Here is a 19,395-nt window from a genome sequence, read left to right on the forward strand (position 1 = left end):
ATATATGAACTAAAGCTCCAAGCACTGCACTTATGCTCCATTGGAATCTATTTACAAAACACAAATTCAGTGATGCAATTATTAAAAACTTCAAGAACATGAAGCCCCAAGCTCAGGGCCCTTCTGAGCACACAGCCTGTGTGACTATGCTGACCATATGCCCATGAGACTAGCCCTCCTGACACCCATGTCTTGCTTTCACATTAATGGAATTTTGTTGGTTTACGGGGCCTCAGAATTTTTAATCTCTTGGTGATTCTTATATGCAGTAAAGATTGAGAACTACTGTCCTAGACAATATCATGTGTGCGTATTTCTGTTATGTATCATGCATATGTGTACTGCTGTATAGTTGTTTACCTCTGAATCTGGGGAGAAAGGATGGGATATGAAGAAAAACTTTTTATTTTTTTATTTATTTATTATTTTTTTTAATTTGTCAGAGAGAGAGGGAGAGAGAGCGAGCACAGGCGGACAGAATGGCAGGCAGAGGCAGAGGGAGAAGCAGGCTCCCCGCCAAGCAAGGAGCCCGATGTGGGACTCGATCCCAGGACGCTGGGATCATGACCTGAGCCGAAGGCAGCTACTTAACCAACTGAGCCACCCAGGCGCCCCTGAAGAAAAACTTTTTAAAATACTTAAAAAATAGGGGCACCTGGGTGGTTCAGTGGATCTGACTCTTGATTTTGGCTCAGGTCACGATCTCAGGTTTTTGGGATGGAACCATGAGTGGGACTCTGTGCTCAGCAGGAGTCTGCTTGTCCCTCTCCCTCAGCTCCTCCAGAAACTCACTCACATACCTCTCTCTCAAATAAATAAATAAAATATTTTTTAAAAAACAAAAAAAAATAATGGTAATGTTCTATATCTTAAATTGAATGGTAGATATATTATTTTCTATACATGTCTTTTTTTAAAAGATTTTATTTATTTATTTGACAGACAGAGATCACAAGCAGGCAGAGAAGTAGGTGGGGGGTGGGGGGGAAGCAGGCTCCCTGCTAAGCAGAGAGCCCGATGCTAGGCTCAGTCCCAGGACCCTGAGATCATGACCTGAGCTGAAGGCAGAGGCTTTAACCCTCTGAACCACCCAGGTGTCCCCATACATGTATTTAAAAAGAAAAATTGTTCCCAAATTATGCTTTTTTCAGGTATAGGTAACATTGTGTTATGCTAGTTTCAGGTATACAGTGTAACGATTCACAATTCTATACATCACTCAGTACTCATCAGCATAAGTGCACTCTCAACCCCCTTCACCTATTTCACCCACCCACCTCCTCTGTGGCAACCACCAGTTTGTCATCTATAGTTTAAGAGTCTGTTTTTGGTTTTGTATTCTACTTTTTCTTTGGTAACTATTAATGGCAGTGGAGATTACCCAGTTGAAGAATGGTTGACTATTCGAGAAATGATTTTAAAACTTCCTATTTACGTAACCCAGATAACACATAGCAGGTCAAGATCTGAGCAAAAGCCCAAATATAACAGATCATCACTTCTCCCTAAGAGATTATGAAATTAAGATTATTTTAAGAGGTGTGCAGATTAGTGAATTCTCACATATCAATACAAATTTCTGATACAGGTAACAAAAATTCCACTTACTGATACTAAAAAAGGCAGATGTGTCAGACAAAGAATATGAGTAGGTCAAAGATAGAACATTTCCAACAAACCACTGAACAAATGTTCAGCATCACTTATAATAAAAATGTCAATTAAAACATTAAGATTTTTCTAAGAATGTAATTAGAACAAGCTTTTTTCCCCTAGTTTTTACCAAATTTAAAAATATAAAAATCCAATGGTCTACTAATCTCACTGTTTGAAATATAGTCTATTGAAATGCCAACTAAAATGTGCAATGACATTAATTTTAACAATGCCTATCATAATAAATAATCACTTTCAACCTAAATGTCCAAATTATTAGTTATAGATTAAATAAATTATGGTATACACATGTGTATGCATGTGTGTGCACATATACCATGGGATGTTATGCAACTTTAAAAAAAAAAATAAAGTCATCAAATACGTATGTATTACAAATATCCCACCATATATTTTCAAGTTAAAAAGCAAATTGTACAATGAATTCTGGAACACTGAAAAGAAATAAAATAAAATAATAAACAAAAACAAAAACAAAACAAAACAAAAAGCAAATTGTAAAGAATTATGTATAGTTTCATTCCATTAAAAAATATTTGTATATGTGTGCATCAGTGTGAGGTGGGCATCTGTTTACATGCATACAAGGTTTTCAAGTTATGTATGTATTATAAGAAAAAAAAGTTTCAAAATAATGTGCATCAACTTTGTTAACCTTGACTCTCTTTAAAGAATAGGATTAGGGGCAGAATTTTTTATTTCTGTTTTCTTTAAATTTTGTTTAAACTTCTATTATATCTGTGTTGATATGCTTTCCATTCCCCATAGGATTTAATAGAGAAAGGTAGTCTCTTTTTATTTTTATTCTTTAAAAATCATTCTTCAAAAAGAAAAGAAAAAAAAAAACTGAGTCTTTAGAGGCAGAATAGGGATGTGTCCAAATATCTTTGACTACAATTGACATTAAAAAAGGCAATGTTGAGCAAGGCAAAATAGAACATTCCTGTCAGTGCCAGGTACCCTCACATCTGCAGACTGAGTCTTTCAAGGGAACAAGGAAACACAGCAGTACTCTTTCTGTTCCTTCCACTTCTGGAAGGCTCTCAGTCTCAACCAGTTCCTCTCTCTTCCATTTTACCCACCTCTCTCTGAGCTCTAACTGTCATAGACTTGCTCTGTGCTGCAAGATATAGGGGAAAAGGAAGTCTGTATGGATCCACAAGTGTGGTGTTAAGAGGAAGTTAGTGGCCAAATACACAATCTGCTCAGGAAAAAGTTAATTTGTCTAAATCCAGTCCTGCATGCAGGAATGGAGGTGGGTTCTTCTGCGTGTTTTCAAAGCTAGCAAAACTAAGAGGTTCCCACGGAGAGGGCTTTGGAGCATGTGCAGATTTGAGCTTGTCTTTACCATTTCATAGGCAGGAAGGAGAACATAGCAGCCTCCATAGCAGGCTCCAAGTCAGTCAGCCTGGGTTTGATCCTGAGGCTGCTGCCTGCTCCTGGGTGTAGAACCCTGAGCAAGCCATTTTATCCCTTAGATTCTTTTTCCTCATGTATGAAATGGAGAAAATAATAGTATCTAACTCACTGAAACGTTAAGACTAGATGAGAAAATGTAACTGAAAAATAAGCATTCAATAAATGCTAACTACTCTATAATTATTTGTAATTATTATAAGACTGGCTTGGAGACATCCATGAAGATTATTTCCAGATGAACTTATGCTCCAAGCAAGTGTTTTTCAAACTTCAGGCAACAACAGAATAGCTAGTCATGAAGTCATTTTAGTGGGAGTAGTCAGCGTTGTAATTAATGGACAGTTAATGGAACAATTAATGTAATAGAAGACATTGCACATCAAAAGCTAATGTAACATGCCTTGCCTTCTGCCGTCTGGGGTCAAATGAATTTGAAAAATAATGCTTCTAAGCCAAACAAAGGTGGCAAACTGAAAATCTTCCAAAACTACCCTCTCATCCCTACTCCATTCAGCTCCTTTCAAGAAGAGTGAGCCAAAGCCCAAGAGCTTTGGAAAGGAGCTACATGGACGAATCATTTCGATGATGCATGAGCAGGCCACAGTGATGTGAGTAGTCAGGATGGAAACATGTTAGGGAAATGGTTCCTTCAAAACTGTCGTTGTGCTTCTTCTCAAGTACCTGGAATAGGGGATAAAGGTTTGTAAGAACTAGCCAGGCTGAAAGACTTAGTTCTTGCTTTGTTTTGAAACGTTTCCTGTCAATTCAAGAACTATGACGGAAGCCCTTGAATGTTCCTTTAATTCTTCAAAGCTGTCACTTGAAACTCCTACTTTTAGTAAGTGATGTTTGAAAAGAAAATCTCACAAAGTTTAGTCTAAGTGAATAAAGAAAGTGAAAGAGTTTTGAATTTTCATTTGTCCAAAACATTACATAGTACTTCGATGTTTATGGCTTTTTAAGTGTCCATTTCTGCTGTTTTTCTACAAATTTTTTGGCTGTGTACAGGTTACAGCAGCTAAACACAATGCACATAAAGTATAACAATGATTAAAAACACATGGGAGAAAATCAGATTCGGAACTGGAATTAGGTTGTCGGGACTGGCATTTTTAGGAACTGATTTACCGCAGACATGTAGGATCTTCCTATTTTTTTTTTTCCTGGATATCATTTAATATGGAAAAAACCCACTTATAAATTACCATGGTAATATAACTGTATTTATTTCTGTTGGTTTAAGTTATTTTATTTATTTTTATTTTATTTTATAATTTATAATTATAAATTAAATTATTTATTTATTATTCCTTCTATAATGCTATTAACCATTCCTTATAAGTACTTTTAGTTCTAACAGAATTATCCACCTAATATTCCATTATTTATGGAATATGGCTCAACACAAGTAATGTTACAATTTTCCACTCTGTATCATGATTTAAGTTGAATATGAAATTTGATTTGAAATGGTGCTAATTATAGAAATTGTAAAAATTCCACAGAGACCTCTGTTGGAATTAAAACCATGCACTCTGAGTTGTGTATCTGTTATCTAATACACAACAAATCACAATTTTGATCACATTAGTTAATGTGTATCTCTTTAGTATCTAAGAAAAAAGAAAACATTTAAAATGTGTGTATCTATATGTAGTTAAATGGGTATGGTATAGATATATTCATAACTCTATCTGTCAAATTTATGTGTAAATATAAAGATCTGGTTTGCAGTAAAACAGTAAACATCTATGATTTTCTCCTGGGAATGGTATTTGCAGGTTCCATGGTTACAATGAAGAGCCAGTGGGCCTGGGGATATTTTAAGACATGGATAGCTGTAAGGACAAACCCTTGAAGATGGATGATAGAGATGTCTTGAATTAATATGTGATCACATCCTTAGATTTTTTTTTTTTTTCTATAAGATGCCTACACATATCCCTGTCAACCACTTGCTTATTCTGAGGCTCTGGGCAAATTAGAAAAATTCCTAAATCTCAGTTTTTTAATTCGTAAAATTGAGTAAATATTACCTTTAAAGAATATGTTTCCAGCCTCTCATTACAGATAGATGAGCAGACATGTTAAAGACCAAGAGCAGAAAAACTAAATCCAAGAGTCAATGTTTTACAGAGGTTGGGACAGCTGTATTAGATGATTAAATTAATGATCACCCAAAGAATCTATTATAATATAATATAATATAATATAATAATATAATATAATATATAATATAATATAATAATATAATATAATAAAAATATATATCCTTGTATAGTTTCCTCTCATAGTGATTCTGGATTTGGTTATGGGACCGTCTCTGTCCAACAAGACATTAGCAAATGTGACAGATGCAGATAATTGGTAAGTACATGCAGATCGGGGCTTACCTGCTGGGAACACGATGTCACCTGTGTAAGAGTCCAGAGTCAACTGCTAAAGAGGACACATGAGGAGAATCATGCATCCCAGTCAGTAGTGCTTGCTGGATACCATCTTGGACCATCCAGCCTCAGCTGAGTCCCTTGATGACAGTAGCTACTTGAGTGGCCCCCAGCAAGACCATTGGAAGAACCACACAACTAAGCTAAGCCCATTGTCCAGAATTATGAGCCAATAAGTGGTTATTTTAAGCTACTACATTTTGGGGTTGTTATTCATGATAGATAACTGACATACTCAGTAATCTTGTAGGATAAATCCTGCATGCTGTTGATATTGAAATCAATAAATGATGCCTAGGAGTGGCCAACCATATACATTAAAACACATATACCACTTACATATAAATGAGTAAAATAACAAATACACAAAACATAATCAGAAAATACATTTTAAAATGGAATAGCAGGTGCACCAGTGCAGCTTAGTTGGCGGCTGGGCGTCTGTCTTCAGCTCAGGTCATGATCCCATGTTCCTACGCTTGACCCTCACATCGGGCTTCCCACTCAGCAGGGAGTCTGCCTCTCCCTCTGCCTCCTCAACCTGTGCACACACCGCCCCCCACTGGCTTGTGATCTCTCTCTCTCTCTCTCTCTCTCAAATAAATAAAAACTTTTAAAAATTTTTTTAAAAAGATAAAATGGAACAGCAAACATAAAGTTGTCTTTGTTAAATTTTCTATGCTGGATTATTACTTTGTGCTGCATAGACAAAAAATAAAAGGTATGATTTACTGAATATATATAACTTACTGAAACATGATCTTCTATGAAGCATGTGTTGGAAAATCTTACACAGAGATTCTTCACTTTGTGTAATGGTCCTACAGGTGCACTGTACTTGAAGGACTGTCCCAAAGGTACCAATATAAGCTGCTTTGCAGTCATCACTTCCTGAGCAAATGAGGTCCTGCTGGCTTAAGGTACTGATGCAGAGCTCATCTTCATGGCACTTTCTAGTCACATGCTGCCAGCATTTTGACTGAAATGTTCTATAGCGCCTCCTAGAAAGAATCAAGAAATGCAATTCCTCTGAATAATATTATCTTGCAATAGCACTTGGTGTTGCCTCACCTAATGAAAGACTGGTATCAAACAAAAGATCTTCTAAACCCCAGTACATAGCTGAACACAGAGTTAGTACATACAAGCATCCTAACAGAGACTGTCAAAGAAGAGAAACCTTGTGAATTATTTTCCTTTTGTGATGAAAGACAGAGGCTAAGTTTAGGATTCCCTGGATGAATCATCTTTCACTACTAATTTTAATTCAATGGGTGATGCTTTGCAGTATAAACTACTTGGTGGAATTATTAGCAGGATTTTTGAAGCAGAATGTACTTTTGTGGCTTACATTTGGCCACTGTCTCACACCAAGTGATTTCATATAAGTCTCTTGACCTTTCCAGCCAGTTCTCACACAGGATGGAAGGTACTGTACTTTTTTCTCAATATTTCTGAGCAGACTAATGAGAGTTTATAAAAACTTTGAGCTTCTCCGGCAGCAAGAGCTAATTTAAAGCAAGAATTAGGAGTTTATTTAATGACTGAGATAATCCATTAGAATGATATCAATTCATAACTCTTCTGACTATGTATTTGATTTGTGCTATACTAGATTTGAATGAAAAGTCCAGATAATGTACAATAATTTCATTTTTAAAACTTTCACAGAAAGAAGATATTCTCAGTGCAACCAAAGATATTAATCTGCCTACTTAATATTTATCACCTAAAATTACTTCTTACTCTTTCTTGAACAGATCACTGTCAAACAAGCATGAAAACCCTCTGAGTATATAGGCATTTATCATGAGCTTACTTGTCCACATGGTTATACTCCGCTTATCCAGAAATATTATTTTTAATAATTTCATATTTTAAGTAACTTTAAAGGAATCAGTTTTTTAATGTAATGGGAAAAAATAATCAGTGCTTATTGAAGTTTATATTTAAGAAATTCCTACAAAAGTTTTGAGCCAGAAGAACAATTTAATGCAGTTAAAGGTTTTATGGAAAATATTATGTAAATCTAAGTGTTGACAGTATGGTTTATCATTTATGAGTTGATGGAGAGTAGATTTGTACCTAGGAGTCATTTACTCATTTTTGAATATGTGTTTTGCTATAGTTAAGTCGTGTGACTTATCTACTCATAGAAGTTATTTCATTCAGAAAATTAGCTGTGAAATTCGGAAAAAAATGCAAATGTGACAATGTAACCCTTCTTGCTCTGAGCTATCACACACTAGACTACTCTTCCACATTAAATGTTTATTTTGATCTTTAAGTGATTTTGCTATTTATGGAGTTTTATTTATTTAAATGAAATTAAATAGTCCTGGATTCAAGACACTGGGAAAACTGATATGAAGGTTTTTTTCTGAAGAGAAGCAAAAGATGGATCCATATATTAAATTATATAATTTAATGTTGGTTGTTTAAATAAAGCTCCTTGACCTGGTAACATCAATGTTACAAATCATTTTGATTCATCAGATTTATTCAGTACTCTCATTCATTGCTGCATTTTCTTACTCGTCCAAAGAGGCCCACTTCACTGTGAATTTCTTACCACACAAAAGATAAATTCATCTTGAATATACAAGGAAATGTGTTAATGAAGACTGCAGTGAGGGAAAGAAAAAGCCAGTGTTGAATTAGATTTATGGCTCCCAAGAGTAATTACCTGCAAAGGTTCCGTCTAGTCTCAACTAGCAGCAAGAATGGAAGTTTTAAAAAGTGAGCCAGCTCATTCATACTTCTGTTCAACATCCTCCAGAACCCCTCCCTTTCCCTGGGAGCAAAAACCAAGTCCTTAGTGTCCCCCTAAGCCTTATGTGATCTAAGCCTGCCTGCCCCGCCATTCCAGTTTAACGTCTAACTGCATCTCCTACTGCTCCCCCCCACCATGTAGGCTCAACCTTCATTGCTTTTTGAATATGCTGTATTTTTCCCTCAACACTGGTTGATCTGTTTGGCATCTCTTTTTTCAGATGCTTACTGAGAGAGGCTCACTTTCCCACATCTTCAAATCTGGTAAAATGCTCCCTACTGGGACCTTACTGTTAGCACTGAGCTCTTTCTGCCCATTCACAGAGGCACTCATTCTGTCCTCTCCCTTTGCCTGTTAATCTCTACAACACTCATTACCTTAGAATATACCTTTTGACTTACTTATTATCCTTCTCCCCCTACTAGAATATAAGTACCCCCCCACCAGGGCAAGCATTTTGCCCTTGTGTGCACTGATGCCCGAATAGTAGAAGGTGCTTGATAATTATTTATTTAAATAAACAAATAAATGACTGACATTACTCCCCTGAAAATCAAGGGTGTGAGGTTGGGAAGAGGAGAATGGGTACATTTCTGACATCATAGCATACATATGTGCTGGGGATGTCCAAACTGAAGTCAAGCTACCTTCTCCTCCCGGATCTCCAGCCTAAGAGAGAAAGATTCATTCTGAGGTTTGAAGAGGCGCCATGTCAAAACTCTATGGCATTTAATGACCTTGAGTCATCATACCAAAGACCAAATTAAACTGACACGCCAGGCAGGTCTATTTACTAATTCATTAGTCTCACTTGGGTGTATAATTTTAATAATACTATTTCATGGCTACCAGATCCTGACACACTGAATTCACTTATTCCAAAAACACGTTCCGCATTTGAATTTCAAAAAGGACACTACACATGTACCCCAGATTGAAAAATATGAGTCGTCTGGCTTTGTTTACATCATGTTGGATGAAGGTGGGAACTCCAGCTAATGTAATGAGATCAAGTGTTAGGACTGGACTGTAACAAATAAGGTGCCAAAATAAGAAAGTAAGGTATATGCGTGTTTTTACTCACCTGCATAATTCATCATTTCGGCAGCTGTGAATTACATCGAGGCAAGTAGGTGGTGGAACTATGTTCACTGCACATGGCTTTCTGTGAAGAGCTTCTTTGGACTGCTGACAAGGGATATCAGATTGAGCACAGTCACAAAAAGCCAACATCTGGGCAATGTTAAAAGGCATATTCTGATAGAAGAACCGTATGGCTGCTTGGCAGTGTTTCACATCACACAGATTTCCATTTGCTGAGCAAGCTTTAAGGTAAGGGGCCAACTGTGTGTTACAGACCATATCCCCTACACACGCCTCTGCCACTTCCAAACAGGACTGGATTCCTTTGATTCCTGAAAGCAAGGATATGTCCGGGTCATGGAAAAGTAAACACAAATCTGTACATACAGAATCTGCAAGACACTGAGAAGTCTATGAGCAAAACGCAATGATGTACCAATGTGGTACTTGGGGCCAACGTTACTTTCTCCCCCCTCCCCCCAAGAGTTAGTATAAATTAGCAGCGGGCTATTTGAATCATCTTTCATTTATACTGGGTACGTATTGTGATCTAGAAACCATGGGGAGTGTGTAGGGCTAAAACTGAGTGGAAAAAAAAATCTTGAGTCCAAGTTTCTCAAACACAAACAATAAATCTTCAGAAATTGCATTTGAGGTCTACAGCTTATGTGAATTCATGGGCTCAAATCAAAATGATTTTTGTTCTGTTGCATCTTTTATTTTGGGTGAAAATCTTGACTAAAGGCTCCACAGAGTTACGTACTTATTCTAGCACATAAAGATGTTCATATTCTGGAAAACACAACTACATGTGAGTGCCTCCACACACCCCCCCCAAACATATATACACAAAAACAGCCTCAAACAATTAACTTATGTGATCAAAATACCTGTGAAATTTAACCAAGATCTAGTCTTTGGTTTTAATTATAATGTATTCCTCAGCATAATTGTAAATAGAGAATGGATAGGTGAAACAGTTGCTTAGATACATGAATGGAAGAAATACGGTAATTTTGTTGCAATATTAGACTAGTAAAAAAACCACAGAATTCATTTCATATTGGCATATCTTTAAGAAAGCTAGTAACTGTGTTTTAAATTATACTGCCTAGTATTTACATGTAGATAAAAAATACAATGTATAAATATTACCCTGATAGGGAAGAGTAGTTAGATTCCACTTGGATTGATTATCCTCTTCCATGTTACCTAGAAAGAAGATAAAGAGACTAATTAATTAGTGAATAATTTTTAAATTTAATAGAAGAATGTGGGTTACATTTTTATTTTATTTTTTTTAAAGATTTTATTTATTTATTTGACAGAGATCACAAGTAGGCAGAGAGGCAGGCAGAGAGAGATGGGGGAAGCAGGCTCACCGGTGAGCAGGGAGCCTAATGTGGGGCTCCATCCCAGGACCCTGGGATCACGACCCGAGCGGAAGGCAGAGGCTTTAACCCACTGAGCCACCCAGGCGCCCCTGTGGGTTAATTTTTAAATGAATAATCAGGAAATAATCCATTTGAGCTCATGTAACACTTATTTAACCCTTGATACACAAAATTAGTTAAAGAAAAACACCCCCCCCCCCCCCAAATATCAAGTGAGTTAAACAGCTCTGCTCTGAGGATTTAGTTACTTGAAGATTTAAACAAATGCTGACAATCAGACCATGTGTACTGAAGTAAACAAAGAATCTGGGGAGAAATTACAGAAGCAATATTGTCTGAATAAAAAAAAAATTCTTCCTAGTAGAGTCTTAATTAAATTGAAATACAATTTAAGGATGATTTGCACCTCTGATTATCTTAGTCTCTTAGAATTTCTAGGAATTATAATCACAGAACTAGAGAATTGTGTTGATGGAAGGGAAGTCTGTGGTCAGCTACTTCCAAATCTTTCATTCAAGAAGCATTGGCTGAGTCCCTACTATGTACCTGGTGTCAGACTGAAGACACAGATATGTAGTCCCTGTCCTGGAGCATCCACAGCCTGGCACAGAATATACAGATCTAACAACAAAAAAAAAATCCAAACAAAATATAAGGAGTGTGAATAGACATGTGCATAAAGTGATAGGGGAATAGTATGATCAGATTTACATTTTAAAATAAAATTGAATTGTTGCCATTGACTATTAGGATAGTGACTTCTGTTATGACTTCATGATTCAATTTGTCCTTCCTTGAGCTGCCTGCACAGCCTCCTTGCCTGCCCATCTGCTGCCCATAAAAAGAAGGTACAAGCACAAGAAAATTCTTTTTTACCCCCAACTGGGTCCAGAATCTGTTATTTTCTCACTTTGCTACCACATTGGCCCAAGATAGCATGCATTTCTCTGTTGACCTCATCTAAGCTTATTTATCATCTATAAGTGAATGACCACCCCCCTTAGACTTACACCTATTCTACAGATCCCATTTTGTTGTGTCATACACAGAATTTAGACAACAATTCCATATGTGCGGCTGCTAAATTTGATATATTTACTTGGGCATTTTATATAATTTTTGACTTAACATGTCCCAAACTGACCTCTGACTTCTCTGTCCCTTACTGAAGCTTCTTCCTCCTGTGGTTGTTCTTGTAGTAGTTAATGAAAATAATGGCAGCCGTATCCTTCTAGTAACTCAGGACAAAAACCTTGGACTCACCCTCCATTTCCTTTTTTTTTTTTTTTTTTCCTTCCATCCTCACATGGTTTGCTACTAGCAAAGTATATCCAGAACTGACAACTTCTCACAGTGGTCCATCATCTATCAATTTTTCTCTGTCATTATAAACGCTTCCTAACTGGTCTTCCTACTTGAGCCTTTGCTTGTCTTCCAGTCAATGATCAATTAAAAAAAAAAATCAGGATTATCCTTTTAAAAATAGGAACCAGATCATGACAATCTCTTAATGAAAATTCTTCAGTAATTTTCTGTATCCCTGAGGGAAAGAGCCAATGACCTAGAAAGTCCTACCTGGTCTTGTCCTTGTTTTATTTCTGATCTCACCTCCCACACCCCTCTCCCATATTCTTTCTTCTACCTATGTGTCTCCCCTTAGCTCTTCCTCAAACCTCCAGACACATGTCCAGTTGAAGACCTTTAACTCCCCAATTCTCCTGCCTTAACTGCTCTTTTCCCAAATATCCACAAGGTTCATTCCCTTACCTCTTTTAGTCTTTGCTCAAACATCAATTTAAGAGTGCAACTGCCTGGCTATCCTCTTAAAATTACAAATCACTCACTCAGACCTCTTTTTCCCCCTCTGCTTCAGTTTTCTCCTTAGCATTCATGTTGTTTAAAATATCCATCTTATGGGTGCCTGGGTGGCTCAGCTGGTTAAGCGATTGCCTTCAGCTCAGGTCATGATCCTGGAGTCCTGGGATGGAGACCCACATCAGGCTTTCTGCTTAGCAGGGAGTTTGCTTCTTCCTCTCACCCTTTCTCATGCTCTCTCTCTCAAATAAATAAATAAAATCTTAAAAAAAATCCATCTTATGTCATTAATCCTTCTAATTTTCTCTTTGTCCCCATACTGGATTCTGTGGCCCAGTACTAAGACACCCCCCAGGCTTTCATTTGCTCGACTGCAGAAAGTTTGGCTGGGTGATGACACACACCGGTTCCTTTCTAGGCATTGCCATCATTTGAAGAAAGTTGCCACAGACAAGGTGACACACTTTCCCAGGGGACAGCTCATCCATTAGGACTAGCCCAGAGGAGTGGTGTAAGGATCAGGTCCCTTTCATTAACGGTCATTCCATGCCCAAACTTCCTGTGGAATAAACTATATTGGTTGAGGCAGCTGCTCTGTATTTCAGCTTCTCCCTCCACCTAATCCTCTTTTCTTCAGTTCCTTTTAGCTTCTGTTCCTAAACCCTCAGCTCAAACACATCTTTTGTGTGCAAACTTTTGTCTCAGAGTCTATTGCCCGGAAAAATGATTCAAGATGCTCCTCAATGTAGAGTGTAAACTCCTAGAGAGCAACAAGTTGTTTGCTTTATTTGCTTTTCCTCCAGGTCTGAGCACATGGGCTAAGACATGGTAGGGACTCAAAAGAAAGATCTATTAAATAAATAAATAAGAGCATATAACCACATTTTATCTATTTCTTTAATTTTTGAAATCTCCTAACAAACAACAAGCTTCTTGAATGAAGGCCAGGTGTTTGTTTTGTTATTGTGTGTTTTTTTTTTTTTAATCATGCTGTATAATACCTAGCACATTTAAATGTCTCATAAGTATTTTTCAAATGAATGAATGAATGAATACAATTAACATTATGCTAAAACCTTCTAGCATTTGCCTCACTTGCCTCTTAATAATCCATTTTGGACAAAGTCATGGCACTCATTTTTTATTTTTAATTTTCTAAGAGAAACAGGCAGAAATGACAAAGCAGGAATCAGAAGTTAAACATTCTTTAATTAATATACGTTCCTAAGTTCTTTAGAATACCTGAAAAAAAGTCCTGTTTGAATCCATCTTCATAGTTGTCACTGAAAGCTGAAACTTGATTCATCTGAGCATCCTGTATACAAATGTCTTCAAACAAACTTTTCCAAATTTCAGTGCACTCTGCTTTTGAAGGGTCGTTGCAATGACAATTCCACAATATTGTTTCTTTCAGGCTTTCTCTTAATGCGGCACACAGGTAGCCTCCATCGAGGGTCTTGCATTGTTCTGATTCCCTCCCACAGGTTTTCTTAAAATTTTCATACAACAGAGTACAATGTTCTGATTCTTGGCAAATTTGTGCTGCTATGACACAGTCACTCTCTTTTCCAACCATTACTGATGTGTCTTTCTGATGCAGCCATTGTGTGGTATTTGACTGTCCAGCCAAATGTAAAGACAGAGCTGATTCTTCAACTAAAATTTTAAAAATTGACAAAAAATTAAATAAGTTCATTTACTTGTGATATTTTAATGTTTTACATAAAGTATATAAACTTATTTTTTAAGGAAGATTATTTATTTTAGAGACAGAGATGGAGACAGAGTGAGTGAAGGGAGGGGCAGAGGGAAAGGGAGAGAGAATTCTCAAGCAGACTCCCCGCTAAGCACAGAGTCCTACCTGAGGCTCAATTCTAGGACCCTGAGATCATGACTTGAGCTGAAATCAAGAGTCTGGCACTCAACTGACTGAGCCACCCATGTGCCCCTAAGCTTATCTATTGTCTTTCAAAAACCATTAAAAATATTTCAAGAGGGCTACAACAAATGATCCTGAATTTCTAAAAATTAAAAGAAAAACACTGATTATTGATAGTTTATATAACCACATAATGGTAATGTTCAATTGCTTTGGATGACATTTGGTTCTTATCCTTTACTTTTGTCCAAAGTTTCATTACATTTTGATGATGACTGGTAGAAATCGTGTGTAACTTAAGGTACTTATAAAACCATAGATTATTTCCCTTGTATAAATTTTTATGGATTTCTCTTTTCTACTAGAAATGTGCTCAAACTGTTTCTCCACCTTTCTAAAAAATTATCATTTTCCCCTTAACAAGCATTTTTAGACCTTTATTTTTCTAAGTCACCAACCTCCTTGTAAAATTTGAATTCCACAGATATACTGTTTGGGAACTGGATGCGTATCTCTGCTTTAAATATAATAAAGAGTAGAAGACTTTTTGCCCAACCCCATGTACCAATTTTCATCCCTTGGAGGTTTTATTCCTTATTGAAAACACATGTTATACTTGATAGTTCCAACAAACCCATAATTCTATGAACTTTATAGAAAAAAAGATGAGAAAAACAACTTCAACATGAGACTCCAAGTCAGCTTAGCATAGGCTTTATGATGTATACTCTCTACTTCTAAAATGTCTTATCTTCTGAGGTACTTCAAAAAAAATATCCACAATAAAAAATTCCTTGACCCTATCATTCTTCCAAAAGACTTTTTTTTTTTTCCTGGAGTATATGATCTTAAAAAAAAAAAAAAGATGGGGCGCCTGGGTGGCTCAGTGGGCTAAGCCTCTGCCTTCAGCTCGGGTCGTGATCTCAGAGTCGTGGGATCGAGCCCTGCATCGGGCTCTCTGCTTGGCAGGGAGCCTGCTTCCCTCTCTCTCTCTCTGCCTGCCTCTCTGCTTACTTGCGATCTCTCTCTCTCTCTCTCTGTTAAATAAATAAATAAAATCTTTAAAAAAAAAGTTTAACTTTGTTTTATTAAATTAGTTTTCTTTTACCTTAGTTTCTACAAGACACCCTTATACAAGACAAGGATAATATAATCAATTTCATGATATGAAAATGTTTATTTAATAACTGCTAGGGCATCCTTACAAGCACTAGTCTAAGTCTAGCCTCTGTAATGCTGCATATGTTTTAAAACATACAATACTATAGCATTTTGCACATTTCTCAAATAAAAGCTCAAGACAGATTGTTATAATTATATAAATCAGGCTCCTTTACTAGAATAGAGGCTGTCTCTTCTATTCCTTTTGGCTAGCATGCTTGCATCCATAAGATACATCTGATTTAATGCTGTCCTCATATAATTAGTTCTATTATATTGGTAATTATATATTTTGAAATAATCTATAAACCTGTCTATATGTTTGATCAAACTGTCTATCTAAATATCTTTCTATTTATATATTTAATTAGCTGGGCTAAATGAAATAATATGGCTAAATGTCAATTTTACTCTACTATGTTTTCAGCTATCAAGAGCAGGGACTATTTTAATCATCTCTCTCTTTTTTTTTAAAAGATTTTATTTATTTGAGACAGAGAAAGTGAGAGGTAGCAGGTGGGGAGGGGCAGAGGGGGAAGGAGAGAATTTCAAGCAGGCTCTCTGGTGAATGCACAGCCCAATGTGCAGGGCTCATCTCACAGTCCTGAAAGCATGGCTTGAGCTGAAATTAAGAGTCAGAAGCTTAACCAACTGAACCACCTAGGTGTCCCATGTTTTATTCAGCTTTATATCTATCCTTCAGCATTTATAAAATGTCTACACATATTAACTAAATAATAAATACAGGCAGACACATGATTTAGGGTCTCAAAAATATGTTTAACAAATTTAAAGTACTTACACGATATTCATTGGTCATTTACTAAGTATCAGATATCAGGTACTACACTGGGTACTTTATCATATTAAGAAAAAAAGAAAGAAATGCTAAAGCTGATTTGCTCAAGAAGTTTACAAGATGTCAATGAAGAATAGAAAAATACATGCCTATATATGTTGGGGAATGTTTTGAGAGTCTAAAGTGGGGAGAGAAGGAAGAAGAGTGGGAAGGGGAACAAGGGGGGAGTGGGGAGAGACAGAGAAAGGGAGAGAGAAAGAGAGATCAATCATGGCTTGCTGGATTGATGATCAAAGAGTCTATGAGGGTACCATAGTTAGGATGAATGAGAAGATTTTAATCATTTCCTTTCTCACTCTAAGCTCAATGAAAAGCAAACAGCTAATGCTTCCTGTATCCATAACAACTAGGTCTTGTCCATCATGAAGTGCATTTGTGAGGCTATGTCAGTGTTCTCTTCTACAATGATTTTATATTCCTGGCTTATCAATGTTGCCACATAGTTGTCTTTACTAAGTGTCTATTGTGTGTGTAGGGGGAACGGGGGGGACTGATTTCAGTTTAACTGATTTAACTTTGTATGTACCTGTTGACTGGTAACTATATTTTTTTAAAACCTGGTGTGATTAAAAGTGGCTAGAGAGATAAAAATTAAGTTGTCTTGTCATTGTGAAACAAAAGTCAATAAATATTTTAGTATTTCAATATGTTTTCATTTCAGCCTACTTCAATCAAAAACTAGTAAAGACCTATTAATTAGCTAACTAATCTCATTTTGGGCTCTATCATTTTTTATGCCATCTCAGCATTTGTAACTGTTGACTATTTTCTTTCTATCCTTTTCATTGACTTCAAAAACTCTTTCTGTGGTTTCTTTCCATGTCTTTGAAATCTTCTTTTTTCTCTTCAACTAGATCATGAATGTCATTATCAAAATCTTTATATTGTCACTTTATAGTCTTTATAGACCAATCCTATCTTCTTTCTTATGGTTTTATCTGCTTCTTATAAACCTATAACTCCAAAACCTGTATGTCTATTTAATTTTATCTTTTTTTGTGTGTGTCTATTTTAGATTACTCTCTTCAGTGCAAGATCCATGTTTCCATATGCAAACAAGATGACACACATTCCTTCATTTCTTTTTTTGAAATTATTTGTATCATGTAAACCTTAAAACAAAATGCTAACATTCCTAACAGGAATGTTCCAAAGCACTCTACAGATGCAATGTCTCCAAAATATTACTCATCACCTCTTGTCTCCAATCCTGTACTTTATTGCTTCTTCCCAATCTCAGTGTATCACAGTATCCTGTCCCAAGCCAGCAACTTGTAGAACATACTTCATACATTTCATACTCCTCATATCCAACTGTCTCCAATACCTATCAATTATAATTCATAAACATAACTTACTTTGGCTTTCTCCTCATAGTCCTCAGCACCAATGTGTTAGTTTAGGCATGCATCACCTCTCTCCCAAATGATTTTGATGGCCTTTTAATCGACATCCCTGGCCTGCATCTTTCCCTTCCCTTCATTCTGTCCTTTGCACTCCTGCCAGTGATACCCTTTGAAAAGCTGATTCTGCATTCCTCTGTTTAAAATGCATTAAGAGCTCCTTGCAATAACAGTTTGAAGTCTAATCCCTTTAGAAAGATCTCTATGTTCAGCTTTCCTCCTTCTTAGAACATCTGGTTTCTTTCCAGCATCATTTCCTAATACTGCTCTGTTCTACAGATCAGCTTCACAAAGGATTTGTTTCTCCTCAAATGTGCTCTGCTTCATTCTATTTCCTCTGTATAGAACATCCATGTTGTCTAATGAGCCAAATTCACCCTAAAATCCCAAGTCTGTCATTTCTTCTATGAAACCTTCTGAGTCACCATTCTTTATTCCTCTATAACTTCAAGTACTTTATGAAAGGGGTGGGGGGAGAGAGGGAGAGAGTGTGTATGTGTGTGTGTGTGTGATCTAGCATGTATCACATTGAACAGGTGATATTCATCATTTACCATTTTAATTAAGAATTGAACTAAAAGTAAATAACAAAGGTATCTTGGAAATCCTCAAACATTTGGAAATTAAACAATAGTATTATAAATAAACCATGAATCAAAGAAGTCACAAGGGAAATGAGAAAACATTTTGAACTGAATAAAAATGAAAATACAACATACTAAGATTTGTGGACATGACTAAAACAGTACTTGGGAAGGAGATTTATATAATGAAATGATTATAGGAGGAAAGACAAAAATCTCAAGTCAATGATATAAGCCTTTATCTTAAGAAACCAGACAATGAGGAGCAACTGCAAGTCAAATCAAACACAATAACCAAAAATAATGAGCAAAACTGCGAGACAGAGAGAGACAAAGAGAGAGGAATACACAAGTTCACCAGTGTCTGAAGGAAAGAGAAGATACCACTGTAACGCCTATAGACACTTAAAGGACAATTTGGGGATAATAAGAAGAACTTAGCAGAGAGATAGAAAAAGGTAAAAAATAAATAAATAAAATGGAAACTCTAAAAACAAAAATTCAACATAAATCCAACAAATGGGAACATTCACTGAACATTCACGAACTACCAAACTCACTCAGTAAGGAATAGGTAAGTGAAACAGTCCTATAACAACTAAACACATTGAACATTTTAAAACCATCCAATGAAGAATAGCCCAGCTATCTGCACTGGTGAATTAAATCAAACATTTAAGGAAAAAATAATACTAATTCTTTGTATCCTGTTCTAGAATAAAGAATAGGAAGAAAAACTTCCCAACGCATTAAGAAACCAGCATTATTCAGACAATAAAATCAGAGAAATACACTACAAGAGAACAATATTCCAATATCCCTCATGAGCATAGATTAAAAACCCTTAATAAAATATTAGCAGATTGAATCAAATATATATAAAATGAATAATACATCATCA

At 36.2% G+C, this 19,395-nt stretch overlaps 1 protein-coding gene across 2 annotated transcripts in view; it reads right to left on the bottom strand.

Annotated features, from left to right (window-relative positions):
* GFRAL (GDNF family receptor alpha like) overlaps positions 1–19,395 on the bottom strand; it is a 56,627-nt gene that overhangs the window by 27,606 nt on the left and 9,626 nt on the right. The window contains exons 1-4 of one of the 2 annotated variants that reach the window (XM_047734380.1): positions 13,851–14,246; positions 10,555–10,611; positions 9,401–9,731; positions 6,294–6,544 (exon numbers count right to left, since the gene is read on the bottom strand). In XM_047734380.1, the coding sequence (XP_047590336.1) occupies positions 6,294–6,544; positions 9,401–9,731; positions 10,555–10,611; positions 13,851–14,184 (973 nt within the window). In that variant the 5' untranslated portion in view covers positions 14,185–14,246. Of the gene's footprint in view, positions 1–6,293; positions 6,545–9,400; positions 9,732–10,554; positions 10,612–13,850; positions 14,247–19,395 lie in introns of those variants that run through there. The other variant, XM_047734381.1, reaches the window with a different exon arrangement.

Source organism: Lutra lutra, chromosome 6 (genome assembly GCF_902655055.1).
Source record: "Lutra lutra chromosome 6, mLutLut1.2, whole genome shotgun sequence".
NCBI classification, from domain to species: domain Eukaryota; kingdom Metazoa; phylum Chordata; class Mammalia; order Carnivora; family Mustelidae; genus Lutra; species Lutra lutra.